Source organism: Lactuca sativa, chromosome 8 (assembly GCF_002870075.4).
Source record: "Lactuca sativa cultivar Salinas chromosome 8, Lsat_Salinas_v11, whole genome shotgun sequence".
Taxonomy (NCBI): domain Eukaryota; kingdom Viridiplantae; phylum Streptophyta; class Magnoliopsida; order Asterales; family Asteraceae; genus Lactuca; species Lactuca sativa.
In genome coordinates, this window is record NC_056630.2 from 115095958 (window position 1) to 115118544 (window position 22587).

General features: G+C 33.1%; 1 protein-coding gene across 1 annotated transcript; it reads right to left on the minus strand.

Moving 5' to 3' along the window:
- Positions 1–888: 888 nt before the first annotated feature.
- On the minus strand, positions 889–4111 carry LOC122195403 (arabinogalactan protein 1-like). Its single transcript, XM_042897274.1, has 2 exons — positions 3539–4111; positions 889–999 (listed from the first exon to the last, which is right to left on the minus strand). The coding sequence occupies exons 1-2, from the start codon at positions 4109–4111 to the stop codon at positions 889–891; spliced, it is 684 nt and encodes a 227-aa protein (XP_042753208.1).
- Between the last annotated feature and the right edge of the window lie 18476 nt (positions 4112–22587).

Sequence of the window (22587 nt, forward strand, 5' to 3'; positions counted from 1 at the left end):
CCAAAACCAGGAACCGGACCGGATATAAAAAACCCCATGCCTTTGGCTTTGTCGCTTGAACTTCTGCTTACACTTTGCGACTTTGGTCTTCGGACGTAACAAAAAAAACACGATCGTCAAAAACCCACGGAATATACTCGCGATCCCAACTCCCCAAGTCACGAACATGAAAATACGAACTCTACCAGGCTAGTCTACCATCGATCAACATCTCTAAGGAATCCAAAGAATCCAAGCATCGATCGGTTTGTTGTGGCTTGTACCTTACTTGTACGATTCCAACTTTCCATCTCCAAGTTTCAATCGATCTTCAATTCTTCATCATCATTCATCGATTTTCATCTTCAATTGCTTCAATGATGCAAACTATGGATGTTCATGAAGATCAAGTAAGATCATATATTTATATTTCATGTTTTAATATTATATATTTGCTTCAATGCTTTAATGATTCGACAACTTTCCATCTCTAATTTTCAATAGATCTCCAACTTACCAGGCGGTTTAAATAATGGCATGCATGCAAGTTTTTTTTCTTTGCTTTTGTTGTCTCCATTCCAAATATATGCATTCTTATCCCTACTTAATTAAATGATCTTGATTATTGATCATAGTCTCATAGTGGAGTACTCATTTACGGATAAAAGGTTGTACATATAATATATGTTTCATGTTTTAAGCTCCATTTAACAATGTACTTTGTAGACATACATGCAAGATTTTTGTTAGATTAGTTTATTGTTTATAGTATGAATGTAATTATGTAAGATTGTTAAAACTACGAATTTGTTTAGTACTTTTGTTATATAATTAATGTGTAAAATTGACAATGTTGGATTTGGATGGGTTACCAAATGTACCATCATCAAGATACTGAAACTCGGATATTCATGATTTCAATATTGAATATAGTAATCTGGCTAATTCGATTGGAAAAGACTTTGATGACCAAGTAACATTAGCATTTAGCTCATTAGCAATATTTACTGCTTTAGCAATCTGTCCAAATTTTGAATTGTGCATAAGTCACTCAATTTAACTTGTTTTGATCTGAATCGTTTTCCTACATGTAAATTAGGATTTGTAGTTGATTTTAGACTATAAAAACGCTTGATTTGGTTAAAAATTGAATGAGTTACAAGCCCCGCAAGGAAGGGTGTCAAATCAGATTTTTTTTTCTAACAACAATAAAACGTAATCTGATTTTGTTGTTCAAATGTGCACAACTCATTCAATTTAACTTGTTTTGATCAGAATCTTTTTCCTACATGTAGATTAGGATTTGTAGTTGAGTTTAGACTATTAAACGCTTGATTTGGTTAAAAATTGAATGAGTAACAAGCCCCGCAAGGAAGGGTGTCAAATCTGATTTTTTTTTTCTAACAGCAATAAAAGGTAATCTGATTTTGTTGTTCAAATGTGCATAACTCATTCAATTTAACTTGTTTTGACTTGAATCTTTTTTCTATATATAGATTACGATTTGTAGTTGAGTTTTGACCTGAATCTGATTTTGTTGTTCAAATGTGTTAAAGTCACATCCTCTTTACACATGTGGGTATCACCATTGTAGAAGCTCTATATACAAAAACATTAAGGTTCATGGATTTCCACTAATAATATAATACTAGCTTATACAAGTCCTGGTGAGATAGTGCCAACATTACCTTTAAACATCCACTTCTTCACAACCAACCAATAAAACGCAAAGTAATCGATTGGTGGTAATTAAGGGAAACTCTAATGGGAACATCTTTTGCTACAATTAAGTCGTTGGATACATAAAAATATAGTCGGTTCCAAAATCGACTAAATGTGTTTGGTAAAAATTGGAGGTAGTCGGTTCCAAAATCGAAAAATCGGCAAAAAACCGGACCCGGAACCGGAACCGGTAGAACCGCCGGGCCGGTTCGGTTATTGATTTTGGCCGAAGTCAAATCCCCGGTCCGATCCGGTTCGGGCCGGTTCGATCCTTTTGCTCATCCCTAGTCCACAGCCAATTGGGTCTAAAACCCAACCCCTTTGATGTCTAGGACCCTAACTTGATCTTTTTAATGCCCATAATTCCCGAAATAGGAAACTTCTCGAAACAGGATGTTATATATTGTGATTCGGACTGGGCGTCTTGTCCAATCACACGACGATCTGTTAGTGGATTCTTTATAATGTTTGGAGGAAGTCCAATCTCTCGGAAATCGAAGAAGCAAGTTACTGTGTCTCTTTATTCAATAGAAGCGGAGTATCGGTCTATGAGGCAGGTTTGTGCTGAGCTTGCATGGCTTTCAAGACTATTGCATGATTTTGAAGTTCCCAACATCACACCATTTCCTCTTAAATATGATAATCCTGCAGCAATATATATCGCCAATAACCCAGTTTATCACGAGAGAACAAACATATCGAGTTAGATTGCCACTTTGTTAGAGAGAATCTTCAAAGTGGTTTAATTTCTTTATCTCATGTGTCCACTACTCATCAACTTGTTGATGTCTTTACAAAGTCTCTTCATAATACATTACATAGAGAAGTTGTATCCAAGTTGGGTTTGTCTTCCTACCCACCAGTTTGAGGGAGGGCATTAGCAATTAGTTAGTTATTTCAGTTAGAGGGTATTTTGGTAATTTACATAGTGAATATTGTTAAGATCGTTAGTATCTATTTGTTTTCTATCTATGTTTAATGTAATGATGTACAATCAATTGAATATCAACTTTGATTCTTTCTCTTTCGTTTCTCTCTTTCATCTTCCTAATCTTCACTGATAACATATAGGGAAAATGACACTGTAGCACATTAAAATTCTCTCTTTCGTTTCTCTCTTTCATCTTCCTAATCTTCACTGATAATACATTACATAGAGAAGTTGTATCCAAGTTGGGTTTGTCTTCCTACCCACCAGTTTGAGGGAGGGCATTAGCAATTAGTTAGTTATTTCAGTTAGAGGGTATTTTGGTAATTTACATAGTGAATATTGTTAAGATCGTTAGTATCTATTTGTTTTCTATCTATGTTTAATGTAATGATGTACAATCAATTGAATATCAACTTTGATTCTTTCTCTTTCGTTTCTCTCTTTCATCTTCCTAATCTTCACTGATAACATATAGGGAAAATGACACTGTAGCACATTAAAATTTCGTCATTTGTCCGATTTGGTCACTAAAGTAATTTTCTTGTGCATTAGACCATTAAACTCGTATTTGACCTGTCAATTAAGTCATTTTCGTCAAAATTAACCGGTTACCAGGTCAAAAAACTGATGTGGCTTTTAATAATTAATTTGTCTTTATTATTTGTTAGCCACGCCATTAATCCACCGGTCTCCATCGATCCTTCTCGTTTACCCCATCTCCATCTCTCTTTTGCTTTCCCTAACTTCAAAATCTCATTTCCCATGATCGCTTCTCCAGTTTCTCTGTGAATGAGTTCTCCGATAGCCTAAGCTCGAACAGTTTCTTACACTCGCCAAGTGTTCAAGGAATTTCCCTAGAGAGATTGTTTCTTTGAAGCTTCAAAACATTCAAACCAGTTAGATTACCAATCTCTTCTGGCATCCCACTGGAAAGCTTGTTCTGGTCAACCTTGCTAATTCCAAAGGAATAAAACCAGACAAACAATTATTATTCATATCGAACAACAACAACAAATCGGACCCCATAAGAGGCGAAATCGAAAAAGAAAAAGTAGAAGAGGGAGAGTCGTCACCACTTGGTGCAGGAGAAAGTGCCCCTGTAGGCGACGACGATAGAGCATTCTTCTTCTTCGTCTTCTTATTACTCGAAGCTGGAGCAGAAGCTTCAGGTGTATAAGCAATCTCTGGTGCAGGAGAGCTCACTGGTTCAGGAACCGGTGGAGGAGAACTCATTGGCACCACAACATGAGGAGAACTTACTGGCACCACAACTAGTGGTGAACTAACTAGAGTAGGAACAGAAACCATCGGAGGAACAAAAACTGGAGACTTCGTCGGCGGTGCTACGGTTGGTGAAGCAATAGGCGTTGTGACAGTCGAAGGAGGCACAATCATCGGGGAAGCAGTTAGGACTTGACCTCCGACGGCGGCGATAATGGCGCAGATGAATGCTAGAGCGATGACGTTCTTCATTTCCATGTTTGTTTCCAGAGAGAGAGAAAGAGAGACTCTCTGTGTGTTTTAGAGAGAGGGCGAGGGAAGGGATGAAGAGTATAAGGTTAGATAAATCAGGAAGGTTAGATGATGCTGCAAAATCTTCGAGTTCTTGACACCCAATGATCTCTTCCGGAATCTTCCCACCAAGATTATTTGTCTGTAATTCAAGGGATTTTAAATGCTTCAAATTCCCGATTTGTGAAGGAATGCTTCCATTAAATGACATGGCTACCAAATAATAAAGATAAATTAATTATTAAATGTCACATCAACTTTGTGATCTGATAACCGGTTAATTTTGACAAAAATGACTTAATTGACAGGTCAAATACGAGTTTAGTGGTCTAATGCGCAAGAAAATTACTTTAGTGACCAAATCGGATAAATAACGAAACTTTAATGTGTTACAGTGTCATTTTCCCTAACATATATAGATGAGTTAAACTTGACGTTTTACTCAAAATACTATGCATATAATATGTCTTTGTAATTGACTATTGTCATGTTAATATTGTTTAATTAGAAATAAGCATTTTTATTAACCTAGGGTTTTATATTAAATGAAAAATAAAGAGGATAGTATCTTATTATGTCGGCCAGGTAGATGTTCGATCCACAGAGGATGCATCTGCAAAGTGGGAAGCCGCGGTTATGATGCTGGCGCCTGACGGTGAAAAGCATGTAAATATGCTCTTTGTTTAATTGTTTGGAGTCTTTCCTTTTTTTACTTTCAAACGTCAATTTTGATTAAAAATGATTATTCACGAGATTCGATTTGGCACCTATAAGTCATGACATGTTTTGTACCGATACATGTTTATATATCAGTTTTTATAAGATGTAAAGTATGTAAATTTTTGAATAAAAGCTCAATAAACAAAATCTTTTTCTATCTGAAGTAGTTTTTAGATTTAGATTATAAGTTTTTTTTTTCTATAATAAAATATCTAAAACCGTATTTTCAAATGATTTAATTTTTTTCAGAGAGTTTTCATTAAAAAACTAGAATTTCAAACTCCTACGAGCTTTTAAACATTATACCACACACATGTATCACAAAATTGAAAGGATTATGAGATGGTCTTGTATCAAATTATTTTTAAAAAGTATTTATATTGAAATAATTATTTATTTATAAAAATGAATTTATTTAATTTGTAAAATCCTTTCTAATAAATGAAAGTCTTTTTTTTGCCACTTGTCACACTTTCATGCATTATGCCACATGTCATTTTGTCATAATTTTGAGATATTTATTTTCCACTTGTCATTTACTTCATTTATTATTATTGAATACTAGTTTATAACTCGTGGGCCACACGGATTAGAAAGGTAAAAATAATTTTAATTAAATTATAAGGTAATTATTGAGCAATGATAAAAAAAATTAATAATTTAATAAATTAGGCAATAGATATTACAAATAAATTTTTTGTTGACACGTTTGATATGTGTAAAATGGAGGAGTGAATTAGTGGAAATTTAATTAATGAGGAAAAATCTTAGAATGACAAGTGACAAATAATTAATGTGAAACTCTAATTGATTGACACGTGGCAAATGTGTTACTCTTTTATTAAGTATGGAGATTTGTCATAATTTTGAGATATTTATTTTCCACTTGTCATTTACTTCATTTATTATTATTGAATACTAGTTTATAACCCGTGGGCACCACGGATTAGAAAGGTAAAAATAATTTTAATTAAATTATAAGGTAATTATTGAGCAATGATAAAAAAAATAATAATTTAATAAATTAGGCAATAGATATTACAAATAAATTTTTTGTTGACGCGTTTGATATGTGTAAAATGGAGGAGTAAATTAGTGAAAATTTAATTAATGAGGAAAAATCTTAGAATGACAAGTGGCAAATAATTAATGTGAAACTCTAATTGATTGACACGTGACAAATGTGTTACTCTTTTATTAGGTAGGGAGATATACCATTAATTTAGTTTTTATAAATTAAACGTACCATAATAACTATATTAATTTCAAATTTGAAATTTGAAATTTGAAATTTTAAATTTTAAATTTCAAATTTCAAACTTCAATTTCAATTTTAAATAAATTTACAATTGAAACCTTCATATTTAAAATTTTGTTATAATTAACACATTTAATATACGGGTCTGACAACTAAACACATAATTTTAATTTAATTTTTTCATTTTCTTTTTAATTTATACTTATTTCAAATTTCAAATTTAAATAAAACTTTCTGTTTAATCATTTGTATTTACCATTTTGTTTTAATCAACCCGTATATTATACGGGTATCATAACTAGTAGCATATAAACGGTAACCTTTTGTCTGTTTTGTAAACATTTTACAAATAATTTGTGAACAATGATGTAATTATATTACAAGTTGTGGGAGTTTTGTGTCCTTAGCTGTTAGTATAGTGTTTTTGAAAAGTATTTACAAATTCATTTTCCTTTGCAAATTAATTATCAAAATATGGTATATTTATCTTTGTAATAATGTTATAAAAAGTCTTAAGTTTGACAGAAAATATCGGTTTTACCATTCGATAGATTTTTGGTTCGTTTATGCCGTAAACTTGTCATTTTTTTGTCGGTTTTGTCATTTTTACCTATAATAGCAGGTTTTCAGGTTACCATGAATTATTTATTGCGAAAAAACCCTTAAGTTTACAAATATTTTGCAAAAAAACCATTAAGATTATAAACATATAAAATATAAATATATATTCAAAATTTGATAAAACTAAATAGCTTCTTAAAATTTAAATGTCAAAAGTTTATATTTAAATTTTAAAAAACTTACCTAGTTTTATCAAAATTTGAATATATTTCTTAATTAATACTTCAATTTTTCAAAGTAAAATTAAAAAACGTTCGTTAGTTAATAATTAATTATGCTAAAATAGCTAAACATACGAATAATATGACATTAATTACATTCAATTAATTTTTTAAAAAAGAAAATAAAAATATTTTATATGTTTAAAAGGTTTGTATTTCAGAAATAATAACGTATCTTATTTTAAACATATAAAATATAAATAAACCTGTTTAATTTTTTATATAAATATATTTATTTTTATAAAAAAATATGATATGTTATTATTTCTGGAATACAAACATTTTAAACATATAAAATATTTTCATTTTCTTTTTAAAAAAATTAATTGAATGTAATTAATGTCATATTATTTATATGTTTAACTATTTTAGCATAATTAATTATTAACTAACAAATGTTTTTCAATTTTGCTTTGAAAAGTTTAAGTAATAATTAAGGAATTAATTCAAAATTTGATAAAACTATGTAAACTTTTTAAAATTTAAATATAAAAAGTTTATATCGAACCAACATAAAATTTACCATACGTAAAGCTATAAATATGTCTCGGTTTTTGTTTCATAATATAAGTACAATAATACTTATATTAGTCTGATATAAACTTTTGACATTTAAACTTTAAAAACTATTTACTTTTATCAAATTTTGAATATATATTTATATTTTATATGTTTATAATCTTACTGGTTTTTTTGCAAAATATTGGTAAACTAAAGGGTTTTTTCGCAAAAAATAATTAATGGTAACCTGAAAACCTGCTATTACACATAAAAAGGGCAAAACCAACAAAAAATGACAAGTTTGCGATATAAACGAACCAAAAGTTTGTCGATGGATAAAACCGACATTTTCTATTAAACTTAAAGTTTTTTTATGACATTATCCCTTTACCTTTTACTAGGTTTCGATATTTTAAATTAAGTCATATTTGGAATTAGTTGCATCAAATAGATCCATTTCTTCAAAAATATAAAATGTAAACAAATAATTTTATCTTTAAATTCTTAATTAAACAATCCCATCTAGATTTTTATTAAAAATATATCAAATTGAATGTAGAACAACAATACATTAATTCCACCTTATTAGCATTATCTTTTTCCATATTAGGTAATAGATAAAATTTTAATTAATTGAATGTAGAACAATACATTCCCAATTTCTCTCATGGATCAAGTCATTAACAATACTTAAGTCATTAACAATACTTTGTGTAAAAATTTAATTAATTGACGTATAATTCTTACTCTTATATGCTAAAATTTCCAATAATTATGATTAACACAACAATTAAATGGTAAATAAATTCTAAAACATAAGTAGTTAGTCAATATTTTTTATAAACACAACCTTTTTGTAAAAATCTGAATTTGTGGCCTCATATTCTTTATTACCATAAATAATAAAAACATAAAAGAAACTTATATGTGTAAGGCCTCAAATTTCAACCCAAGTTTTTCGATTAAAACTTTAAGTATTTATTTAATTTACAACTACATGATCTTAAAACATTTATCAGAGTATCATTAAAAGTTATCAAGTACATAAGTCCCCCATTGATGTGATGCAATCGAGTCGTGTCCCTCTTTTAATATAAGAAAACTTGAAACATGTAAACCACAAATCATAAGCACAAACTTTAATGAGTTTCCCTAAAATACCACACACAACACAACACAAATAAACAACAATGAGTTATCAGCAACCATGGGGACTATCAACAGTCCCAGTGGGTTATTAGCAACCCTGGAGACTATCAGCAGTCTCAGTCACATAAAAACAACATAACATAATAATAACAACTAAACCCATCTAATCATCACATATACAACTATTCTACCACACTAGCTCATACAAACACGCACGAGTCACAAAGACAGCTAACTTCCTACATACATAATTTAGTGAGCCGACATTGGTTCCTTCGACTCATGAGCACCGAGAGAAGACTCACCTGAATGAAGAACCCTGAAACACTACGACACGATCCCTTTTCTGCACCACTTACACCCACAAATCCACTAATACCAAAACCAAGGGCGGCTCAACCAGTTTGGGGGCTCTAAGTGAACCAAAAATTTGGGGCCCTGATTCGTATATTATCTCATACATGATTATGGACTAACTAGACGAATTCTCGCGCCTTGCGCAACGAAGATTAAAAATATATTGTTAAAATATTGAAAAAATATATGTTTAAAATGGTTATGTTATTGACATTAACTTTGAAATAATATTTTTACACTAATTTATATATATATATATATATATATATATATATATATATATATATATATATATATATATATAATCTCTATTATTTTGAACACTTATTATTTTGAACAATAGTATTCATTGACATAAACGCACATTCCTTATTAATAGAATTAAATATAATTATTTATTTAGTATTATTTTTAACAATTATTATTATTGATTAATTATATTTTTACTTATGCAATCATTTTCTAATTTCAATAATGATGTTTATTTAAAATACAATTTATTTATAGTTAAATGTAATTTATAATTTGATGTTATTATCATTTAAAATTGTTATTCATTAGTTTTAACCATTTATTATTAATAATAAGTTAAAGAAGACTTTTAAGAAACACTTAATATTATTATTAAAATGTGAAACATATACTAAATAATAAAATGGTACGATGGACAATTTGCATTAAAAAGAGACTTACATGGATAATACGAAATATCCATGTAATTTGATTTTATTATTTATAATTATTGCTTATTAATTTTAAAACCACTTGTTATTATTAATAAGTGAAATAAACTTTTAAAAAACACTTATTATTATAATTAAAATATTAAAATATACTAAGATATAAAGTGATAAGATAGACAATTTACATTTTAAAAAAGGCTTACATAGATAATATGAATAATATGACATATCCATGATTTTTAATTAATTGTTGTTTTGAAGCAACATGAACATACACACATATATACAATAGTTAATTAAATATTATATATATATATATATATATATATATATATATATATCACATTTCATAACATATGATTGATAACATGAATCTAATCTAATTTACATTAAAATTTCAACCATAACATACTATTATATTCTTAAAAGAATACTTAAATCAAGAAAATACAAAAAAATTAGTATATAACAAACTTACAAATTAAACACTTCAACATAATAACATGACTCTAAAAATTGTTCAAAGCCCTCAAACAAACACAAAAAAAACTTTAAACTTGTTTTCTTTGTGAATTTTGTATGTGATTTGTATTTGTGTGTCTCCTCAAAAAGATTGGCCTTTTTATAGTAGAGTATCCATTAATTGTTTATTAAATATATTATATAAGTTATAAAAACTTTGAATTGTTAATCATTATTAAGAGATTTTTGAGTGATATTCATTAAAATAGGAGGTTTCAAATGCATGAGGTGTTTGCAAATTTTTATGGGGGTTTTAAATACATGAAGTTCAAGGAAAAATGCTAGTTTTATAAGTATGTATGATGGAAATACTTGCTTTGCCTTTGACTGCCTTGAGAAAGTGAGTTCTTGTCTTCTTGAGTCTTGACAGCCTTGAACTTTTCAGTTTTTGACTTTTGATGCATTAATCAATGGATGTGCCATCTATCGCAGCTATTAGAAACAAAGTATCACCCACAATTCAGATAGAAAGTTTTTGGAGGGAATGTAAAAGTTCATAGAAAATTTTCAAACATCCTAATCCTTTAGATGATGGAATTTTTTTGTTTCTTGTACTTGAGTTGCTATCAAATCTTTATGAAAGCAAACCTAAAATGGTGTCCCAGATGGAATTCAGACCAATTCAAAGCTGAAAATGAAAAGATGAAAATAAAGAATTATAAAAATACTACAAAATTATCCAAATAATATATATTGTACCTGAATCACATTAATTTATCAGTCATTTTTGGTAATAAAATGGTTCAATAAACCATACTACATACGTCCCTTACTGGTTGACACTAGTAAATTCAAGAGGCAAAACATTAAATTCCCAATGATTTTTCCAGGCACGCTTACACTTACGAGGGGCAAGTGATTTCCAGTCATAATCAAGAACAATACCTTCCCAATCAGATCGACTTTTGGGAATGACCCATTTATAGGAGCACATTGTGACTCATTTAAATGATAAAAATGAAAATTTTGGTGAATAAAATCATCTATAGAAACTGAAAACACGAAGAAGGTTATGTAGCTCATATCGGTGGACGTATATAATGAAAAGAGAGTGTTGGGTTAAACCTTCAAGTTTTTAGTTTTGACTTTTGATTTTTGAACAATCAATAACGGAGAATCAGAGGAAGAAGAATAATCGAGAATAGACTAAACAAGAAACGACCAATAATCAATTGATATTGGTTTATGCCAAGAATCAGGATCGAGAATCAGAGAATGAGAAGGAAGAATAACAGGTTCTCACTTGGCTGGTGATTTTTGTGGCGTGCGCGAATGGAGAAGGGGCGAATCAAGATTTGCTGAATTGGGTTAAATGGGGCCCCTTAGAAATTGGGGCCCTAAGCCCTTGCGTAGTAAACTTAAAGGTAAGGCCGACCCTGACCAAAACCAGATAAAATCTTATTTAATAGCCCACAACCCTCAAGTTTGACCCAAGGTCAAAGTTTGTCAAAAAGTCCACGATCAACAGAAGTTAAAGACAACTAGTCCAACTTCAGGCTGAGTACGCTCAACATACTCATCTCGTACGCATGGCGGACTCACCATCTAAGGACGAGACTCCTTACAACTACATGCAACCTAGCCAAAGGTACACCCAACATACTTGGCCAAAAGGCACTTTTCCATAAATGCTTAATCTCTTAACCCCTTTCATCCAACACTTAGATCTAGTCCCACAACATCATTCTAAGTCATAAGGTTTCCACTTTTATGACTTTCCATGTCTAGAAAAGGTACAAAATCCAAAACCTTAACTTATTAATCCATTAAGACATCATGACACTTTCATGGAAAGAATAGAAGGATCAATATCACATTTTTATGGATCCAATATCTAGACTTTAAGTATCAAAGGGACCAAAAAGTGCATCTTTTTCAACTTAATCCATTAAGTCCAAGTCTCCAACTTTCAGATCTGAATCACAATGATGTATAGATGGATAAAGTTTCCAACTTTGTCCATAAGAAGGTCACAAACTTTCAAGATCTAGACTTTATGCACTAAAATGACCAAAAGCTTATAACATCCAAAACTAGCTAGATCTAACTAATGCATCATCAAGATTCAAACTTTATGCCTCTAGAAGATATATCAAGGCAAACAAAGTCCGAATCTGCAATTTCGAATGCATCCAACACTTATCCAAAGAGTTCCTTCTTCTTCAAGGTGCACCATGCACACTCAAAAAGCACTCAAAAACACATTCTTTTATCTCACAATGGTCAAACTAGGGTTAGGGTTTCATAGGAGGGTGTTGGTGAGGTGGAGACTAAGAATGGAATTGTTTTGAGGGAGTTAAGGAGCTTAAATAGGACTCAAACCAGGAAAATAGGGTTTGGGCACTAATTGTGTACGCCCAGCGTACTCCTGGTATCCCCAGCGTACTCAGGATGCCCTAGTATGCCCAACGTACTCCCCCCTGTATACCTAGCGTACTCAGCTTAACCTAAAACTGTCCAAACTTCAAAAAGTCATAACTTCTTTGTTTCAACTCCGATTTCGACGATCTTTATACCCACAGAAAGATATTAAGGAGCTCTGCAACCCTATTAAATTACTTTTGACTCAAAACACGTCGAACTAAAATCTATAATTCATAAAAGAAGTCTAAACACTACTTTCCCATTTTACCCGTTGACTCCAAAGCACAAACCGAACTCTTGGATCACACAATCTACATTGCCTATATCCAAATGGGTCTAAACCTCTCGTTACCAAAGCCCAAATGCTTATGATACTTGATCTTCGCGTCACAGCCCCGAATTATGAAATGACCCGAAATAGGGTGTTACAACTCTCCCCCGCTTAAATTAGATTTCGTCCTCAAAATCATTCTTTACTATCTCTTCTACCGAACCAAACAATCCTGATTGAACTCTATGAATCACGAAGATGACTGGGAAAGTCACTTCACTCTGATAACCATCCACCCTTACTATTATTGAACCCAAATTAACGAAAATCACAAGCCCTAACGAAGAATGAACCTCAACTTGCTCTAAGCCCATGAGTGTCCAACCGTTACGCTTGAAATCGAAAACCCTACTCGATGTCCGACTCCCATGAAGGAAAAACCACTCCAAACCATTTCCACTATGACTCAACTTCATATCTCGAACCGCAGAAACCTATCCGTCCTGAACAAATTTACACATACCCGAAACATATATCCCCTGACCACTTACCGGTACCGAAATTTGTATATGCCTCCTAGGGTTTCTAGATTTGTGTTTAATGATTGTATGTCTAATAGAGAAAACATAGATCCAACAATTAGGGTTGCATGCTAACATATTATTATTTGTTATGTATAAAACCCATCAGTAATGTGGATAACAAACGAAACCAAAAGCACACAAAGACACAATATTTACGTGCTTCGGTCGAGGTGACCTCATCCACGGGCAGGAGGGGAGTATTCTTTATTCATAAAGTTACCAAACTGAGATTACAAGTACAACCAATAGACATTCATCCTGCTCACCAAGGATACATGCACGCTTCCAAATGACTAGCTTGCATCCCTATTTATAGACTTTGGATCAAACCTAAAGCCATAATAGGCCAAGCCCATTAATCCATAGGCCCATGCAAGATGTTAACCAATCACAATCCACCATGCAACCACTTTTAGAAACTTCATCCTTTAGATACATCGCATTAGCATCAATAATCCATCAATGACACATCAAGTACCATTGCATGGCACACCTTGTCACTTAGTGACACCTTTTATTACTCTGCGGCACATCCACTGCATAGAACATCATTGAAGTGCCATGACGACACATCAAGGTGATGTTGAATGGCACTTTTACACTTGGTAAATCTAAGATGATCATATTAAAGTTGTGAAGATGATCCTTCACTTAGGTACTTTCATACATTTTAGGAGTATACAAACGTTGCTTTTAATACAACCTGTTCTTCAGAGAGTTGTTCTGATATTTTTCACATAATTTCTCCCAGATCCCATCAACACTCGTTTGCTCCAAGATCTCTCTTAGTACTTCGTTTGTCAAACTCAATAGAATAATGCTATGTACTCTTTCCAGAATATCCACCTTCCTTTCTGCCGCCATGTCCTTTGGTAGTTTCGCTTGTAACATCCCAAAAATTTCAATAAATTTAAACTTTTCAAAACGACCCTTTTACTAATAAAAGTGTTTACAAAATTAGTATTTCCAAAACATTATTTAAAATCAGAGTCTCCCAAGATACATTCATCCATAAAACCAAGGATGTGTACGGTCACGCCTTTGCCTTGTCACGGTCCTCTAAAGTACCTGAAACAATAAACTGAAACTGTAAGCACAAAGCTTAGTGAGTTCTCAAAAAATACCACCACACAAACAGATAACATATACCAACAAACAACATGCATACAGAGCCTTTAGCCTAACTGGAACGCCCCACCGGACTACAGACTATTTGGACCGCTCACAGAACCTTCAGCATGACTGGACCGCCTCACCGGGCCTTCAACCTATCTGGAATGTTCTCTGGGTCTTCGACCTGACTGGTACTAGGGATGAGCATCGGAATCGGGTACCCGCTTTTGGAACTGGAACCACCTCGGAACTGTCAGTTTTGGAACTGGAACCACCTGAAGCGGTTACGGTTTTGGTTCCTGAAGTTATGGAACCGCCTTAAGCGGTTCCGGTTCCGGTTCTCGTTTTTTCGGAACCGCTACCCGCCGGAACCAGTTGATATATATATATATATATATATATATATATATATATATATATATAGAGAGAGAGAGAGAGAGAGAGAGAGAGCTAGGTTCAGGTGTTTAAAGTAAGTATTGTGTTATTGTATGCATAAATGTGGGCCAATCAAAATTTAAAATAAAAATAAATAATTAAATAAATAAATAACGGTAAATAGGTAATTTGATAATTAGTTTTCACAAATAATAGCCTATAATTATGGTAACCATTGACTTAGTTACCTAGGTTTTTTCTATCCGCTTTTTAAAACCACAATGACTAATTAAAGGGGTGTTTTGGCTCGGTGACTCTTTGTGTTCCGTCCTATCATTTTCAACCTTGCCCTACCATCGGCAACCCTTCCCCTCCCCTGCATGTTTTGCTACCAGACCAGTCAAGAGGTGGTAGAAAACAACCCCTCGCCACCACCGCCTTTGCCTTCTCCTTCTTAAAAAAATCCAGGCACTAGAGGTGCTTTTCCGATCCTTCCCGTCGCCGTTTCCATTATTCTTCATCCTTTCCGTTGACTAAATCAACAAAATGCCCCCTGAATCATCAACCATCGTTGCTGTCATTCCCGATCGGTGGCTATCGATGACAAAATAATGAGGCCTAGGAAGAATCGACGGCCTTGATGACCCCTTCTCCCTCTTCTCCACGATGGAATTCCCTCATAGAGCCATCTGATTCGCCTCTGAATTCCTCTTCCCTCCACTCGAAAGATGAGCCATTGGAGGAGTTTGTCTACTTCATTCGTGTTTCTTTTGTTCATCTGTTCCTCTTCCCTGATCAATAACAAGGTTCGATTTCATTTCTTTCTTTTAGTCGTTCAATTCTTTTCTGTTATTTTACTTTTTGTTTTAGCACCTTCGATTAGATCCGCTTAGAATTGTTAGTATCAGACACATTTATGGCTTCAAAAATCCAAATACTTGATGTATAGTATAATCTGAAAAAGGTCCAATGAAAGAACACATATATACTAGTAAACAATATAGTTCCGACTTAACTCTTAATTCTTAAGGCATTTGCTTTTGCTATCAAAAGGTGTATTGCTAATTCGAATGTAATGCTCTGTGTTACCAATTTAGTCATTTTACTTGGAAGATCTCTTCTTTAATCTTAGATTTTGGTTGGTAATTACGTTAGGCATTTGCTTTGTGACTCTTTGTGACTTTTTAGGGCGCCCCTAGTGAATTGCTTCAACCTTAACCCTCCCCCTTTCAACAAATTGTGTTTTGCTTTTTTGGATTTTAATATATCTGATATAAAATTCTTTTTTTATTTGTTTCATTTGCAGGTTTCAAAGAATTGAGAAGGACAAGGAAGAGTTTTGTTTCAATTTTAGGTTGGTTTAGTGAATTGAAAGACAGTGTTAGGTTTCATTGAAATTTGATTATTTATTTTGTTTAATTTTGTTAATGATATTTGTTGCTTATGCTTATTTTAGGGCTTGATTCACTACCCAACTGATCAGTTTGATTTTCCAATGGGGTTGTACAAGACTATAAGTTCCAATTCTGTTGGAATCACAAATTTTTCCTCATGATCTGCTGGAATCACAAATTCCAATTTTATTGGAATCACAAATTCCAAATAGTTATCAATTCTGTTGGAATGGAATGACGAATTCCAATTCTGTTGGAATCACAGAAGTTGATGCTTAAAGAACGGACCACAAAATTGAAAGTGATTCTAAGCAACATTATTCTTTTAGAATGTATTAGAGTCGTTGTGACATTTTGATGTTTTCTTACGCGTTTTGAAAGTTTTTGTAGTTTTATTCTTTAACAATAAATGTAATTCTTAACAATTGTTACTCGTATTCTATAAGAAATACATTTTTTGTTTTTATTCTTCAATTGATTGTTCAAAAAATTGTTATTCTACAATAATTTTTTAAAATCATGATCAAGAAATAGGTTCAAGAATATTTTTATTATTTAAGGTTCAAGAATATTTTTATTTTTGAATATACCCATAAACATATTCTCTCTGAATGTCCGAATTAAAAGAATTATAATTCGTAAAATCGGATTTTTAAAATTAATAGAATCTATGATTCTTTAAAAAATGCAATTTTCCTCTATTAAATCTATATCAATTGACTAAAATACCCTTGCAATTAATTAAGATGATATTTTTCAATTATATTTGATTGACCCACATTTATGCATACAATAACACAATAATTACTTTGAATAGAATAACCTAAGCCTATATATATATATATATATATATATATATATATATATATATATATATATATATATATATATGTGTGTGTGTGTGTGTGTGTATGTGTGTGTATAATTTCATATAAATGTGTGTTACTTAGACCGGTTTAGAATATATTTGTCCGATTTTGTGCGTCGTTAGTCCAAATTGATTTGATTTTGATTGAACTAAATTGCAATTTTATCGAAAAAAGTTAACAAAATTAATGTGACCGGGTTACCTGCTCCAGAACCGGAACCGCCGGTTCCGAGACTGGTTCCAAACATTAAAGAACTGCCTTGAGCGGTTCCGGTTCCGGTTCTAACTTTCTAGGAACCGCCGGTTCCGGTTCTCGCCAAATGAGGCGGGTACCCGCCTATGCTCATCCCTAACTGGTACACCCCTCTGGCCTGCAGTCTATCTAGGCTGCCCTGGGTCTCTTGGCCTTCAGCACACAGTAGGACCGCCTCAACCCAACACACCATCACATATCAACATATACCATATTAAAACACATATAATCCTAGTAAACCATAACAACATATCGATATAAACATTACCGGGTTTGTTGACTGACAGCACAAAGCAGTACAGTCTCAACCCACCGACATCACGACGACATATACACAACTAAGCATATAACCAGTCAATAGACAATTAGGCAGATCTAACAGATCACTAAGCATAGCACCATCCTACATACTAGGATACATATCTAACAGATCGCTACAATATACCAACATGTGATAAACCATGATAACAATCTAATGGGCTGGTCTTGGTGCCTTCAAGCCAAAATTACAGTGAGGAAAACTCACCTCGCACTCTCACAGAAAGAATCTCTGACTGTTAGCCCGCAACAATGTCCACGTTATCAATCACAAGATAGTCATCCATCAATAATCAGATCTGACCCACACTAAGTGTCCAACTAGGGTAAAAGACTTTTTTACCCTCTCCATAACTTGGCCGAAAGGCAAGTCCCAATCCAACAATCCAACAGCCCAAAATCTCATCAATTACCAAAGGCCCAATTATGACCCAATTTTCCAAATTGGGCACAAACCATATCATGGGCCTTAAACCAATGTCCAAAACATTCCTAGTCCCAAAACACTTGAATTATGATGGCCCAACAAGGCCCAAAGCATCAAGACTCACAAGAAAGGCCCAAATCAAAGCTCAACAATCTGAGGCCCACTCAGCTGAGTACGTGGGGTGTACTTAGCTGTACACTAAGCGTACACGCTATTTGGCTTGTACATTGAACGTACAGACTTGTACGCCCATCATACTCACCCATTAAGCCAAACTTTACATTAAGCTTCTTAATGCTTAAATCCGTAAGTCCAAACCAGATATCTCAGTCCTAATAAGTGTCTAGAACCATAAAGTCACTGACTTTGTGACTTTACACGCCCCAAAAGAACCTAACTTCAAGGTATAACATCATACTTCCACCAAATGGACACAATCTCATGCATGGGAGATTCTAAACCCTAAAGGTGTCAACTTTATGAATCTTGAACCTCAAAAACACTAAGAGTGGCAACTCATAGCTCCTGGAGTGGCACCAAACCACTATATCTCATTCATGGAGCCAAAAAGGGACCAAAACTCATATCTATAGATCTAAGCCATTAATGAACAAGTTCATAGCTTTTTACCTCAAACAAACTGGAAATGAAGTAGATAATCAAGATCCATAAGCTCTTCCTTGACCCCCACCTTGCACCAAGCTTCTACTTCTTGAATATGGACCATAAATATGATTATATAGTGTCCAACCCCGAAATTAGGTTTTTCATTAAATCCCTTTGTACACTCACGTACTCCTCGTACACCCAACATATGAGGCCTTGCATTCTCGTTAAACCCTTTGCAGTACACTAAGCGTAAACCAGAGGATGCAACACATAATGACTTTTAAACTAGTACACCCCGTGCACTACCTATGTACGCCCTGTGTACTAGGGTTTTTCCTTAAACCCTAATTTCTTCCGGAGACCATAACTTTTTCATTTTAAGCCCGATCTCGACAATCCTTATATCCACGAAGAGGTAATGAGAAGCTCTATGCTTTAATCATCTTATGATCGCCTTAAATCTTCCTGTATAAAAATCCAATTTCCATCAAATTCGACCTGACACTTAACCAAAATACCCTTTGGCTCTAAAACACAAACTGAACACCCAGATCATCCAAATTACGTCATCCACACCCCAATTGGGAGCGATTCAGGACAGGGTGTTACATCGCTTGTCCTTCCAGTGCCATTGCACATCCTTGTTGAACCAAAATAGACTTCATCTTCACCTTCTACGAAGTGAAATCTCGAACCATTGAACTTCTGCAAATATAATTTGTGAGATAGCATATTCAACCAACAGAACATCAACCGCAACTCTAATACCACTTGTTAGGGAAACGAGACGATACTTGTCAAGAATTAGAACAAATTCGATGCCACTTGCCAAGATCTAATGTCCCTTGTTAGGAAGTAATGCGGATAACAAACAAAACCAAAGGCACATAAAGACACAATATTTATATGGTTTGGTCAAGGTGACCTACGTCCACGGGTAAGAGGGAAGTATTCTTTATTCACATAGTTCTTAAACAGAGATTATAACTACAACCAATAGAAATTTGACCTAATCACTAAGGATACAAAGACACTTTCAAATGACTAGGGATTAGACCTAAAACCATAATGGGCCAAGCCCATTAATCTATATGTCCATGAAACGTGTCAACAAATCAGAATGCTTCATGCAAACGCTTCTAGAACCTCCATCCTTTAGATACATTGCATTGGCATCAACAATCCACCACTGACACATCAGTTGCCATTATATGACACACCTTGTCACTTAGTGGCACATTTTATCATTTTGTGGCACCTCCTGTGCATGGAATGTCTTCGAGGTGCCATTGAGTGGCACCTCCTGTCACTTCATGCACTTCATGTGCATTATATTTCTTCGAGGTGCCATTTTCTTGTCGAGGTGACATTGAGTGTCACCTCTAGTGATTTTCACCTCCTCTAATACTCTAGTCTTCTGTTAGATGCTCCATCCTAAAGAGTGTCATCATATTCGTGGAGTGTCATCGTATCCAAATGTGTCATCATATCCAAGTATGTCATCACATCTAAATGTACCACCGTATCCAAGCATGTCATCATATCCAAGCGTGTCATCACATCAAAGTGTGTCATCATATCCAAATGTGTCATCACATCCAAGTGTGCCATAAGAATGCTTCAAATGCTATAGTTACATTTAACAAAACAATTAACCCAAAACAATAGAGCATTGAGAAATTGGGGAAGAACTAAACACGATAATCATAAAAAGACCACAAAAACACTTATTTAAACCACTAATTACCATAGAAATAGCTATGCTTACCTTTTTTGGCAACGACGTAAGAAAACCGCAAGCAAATATGAGAAGGTGAAATGTGTGAGGAAAAGATGATTGTTAAATGCATGAAAAAGAGAGTATTATGTTTATTATTATTATTTTTAATTAAAAAGCACAATTATAAGGTAATCAAGTTTAAATATACAAGTGTTAGGTAAATATTTTTTGAATTACAATATTTAGGAAAGTATTCGCCATAATATATCTACGTATTCAAATTTCTAATTTACTATAGTTTTGTCAAAATATTATTCACCAAATAAGGGAATAAATGAAATGGAGAGTTATCATTTAAAATCTTGTCTCCGAATTTATATTACATTGAAGCAAACAAAAATTGCATGGTTGTTGACAGGTTGACGGACAGGAAAGGGGTTATTTGCGGTTGGAGTTGGCGAAGACCGTCTATAAATGGTCATGAAGCTTTTGTCAACTTGTCATTGAGTCCAACATATGGCTCGTGTTTTTTGGCATGAAGAGTAGAGTACTCCAATGGAATTCCACATCTCAATCACTAATCTCTCATTGTAGGGACACTAACGAGTTATATAATGAATTAAAACAACCAACTTTTCGTACCGATTAACCCAGACATTTATGTGTTCAATGTTTTTTTTTTTTTTTCCGTACTTGACAACTTCCAACCATTTTGACTTGTTAGATTTATTTGATCCATTGTATTTTAAGCTACAATGTTATTTTACCAATTTGATCCTTATGAAATAAAACATGACCTAAATTTACTCGATCATAACCAAATATGTACAGATTATGATCTTAACGTAGACACTTCTGGACTTGCACCATAACCTCATGGGCCATTATTCAAAATTTATTAAGGTGCTTCTAAAGTCTTAACTAAAAAGCCCAACATATATAACTAACATATAATTTCGTGATGACAATTGATAATAATCAATTTATTTTTTTCTAATGTAGAAATTCAGTTAATAAATTAAAATTTTCTCCCGAAATTACAGAGCAATTAACATCAGACCAAGCATGGGAAACAACAACAAGAAACAAAGCACCACATATTATGATTTATTTAATGGAATTTTATATTCTCAATGACAATACAGTGATTATCGTCACTAAATTCAAGTTAATTGCTTCTTTCTTTTTCCATAATAATATGCAACTTTCCCAATTAATATCATCATCATACATAGATCAACACCCTACACATACCCACATAAAATTAATGAATTAATCAAACTAAAACTTTTTTAAGTTAATATATTTTGTAATCTGTATGTGTTTCCAATCTCTCTCTAAAACTAAAACCAGATTCTCGAACTTAATCCATACAACTAAATAAAAAAAAATATTAAAATAATTTTTTTGAAAATCAAAAAGATGAATATTTGGAAAATTTAGGATGGTGAGAATCAAAATATTTGATGGGAAGAACAAGTGACAAATGGAGAGTGACGATTCCTTAATCCCACCTCCAAAGAGTCACCTCGTCCTCAGTGTTCTTATAGCTCCAGGCGGATCCATCTTCTTCAATTCCCAATGTCAGCTTTCCCTTTATGCCCCTACCTCCTTTTCTCTATTCTTTCATTCCCAAGAACCCACCCTTGTACCCTAATGTAGGGAGATTTTCGTCTTTTTACTTCTCCTGCCCTGAGTTTATCCTCTACTTGCCATGTTTTCAGAGTTGGTTCTGCACCAAAAACAATACCCTCTCTCTACTCACATCTTTCGCTCTAGTTTCTTCATAGCTTTGGAGGCTAAAAATGTCGCTTATTGTGTATGTACACTTCTTACCCTTTTAATTTCACAATTTCACATTTGACCCCCTGAGTAATCAAGACATATGTCATCTTAAGGTTTAAGTTTGTAAGATTCAAAATTTTGTACCATTAAATTTTGGAGTGCTAAATTCCAAGTGATCACTATAATGTCACTTTGATGTTGGTACATTGATAAGGTATTAGGATTTGCTCCAAAAGTTATTTATGAAAAACTAACAATCCATATCGTTACATGTTTATATGATTTTAATCCTTAATCACTTTAAAACAAGCCTTGTAACACCACCTAAAA

Bases quoted from the DNA above. Each gene is read 5' to 3' on its own strand.
- LOC122195403 (XM_042897274.1), bottom strand. From the start codon at position 4,111: ATGGAAATGAAGAACGTCATCGCTCTAGCATTCATCTGCGCCATTATC. The intron at 1,000-3,538 runs GTAATCTAACTG...AAATTTGGACAG, and splicing joins TGGGATGCCAGAAGAGATTG to ATTGCTAAAGCAGTAAATAT.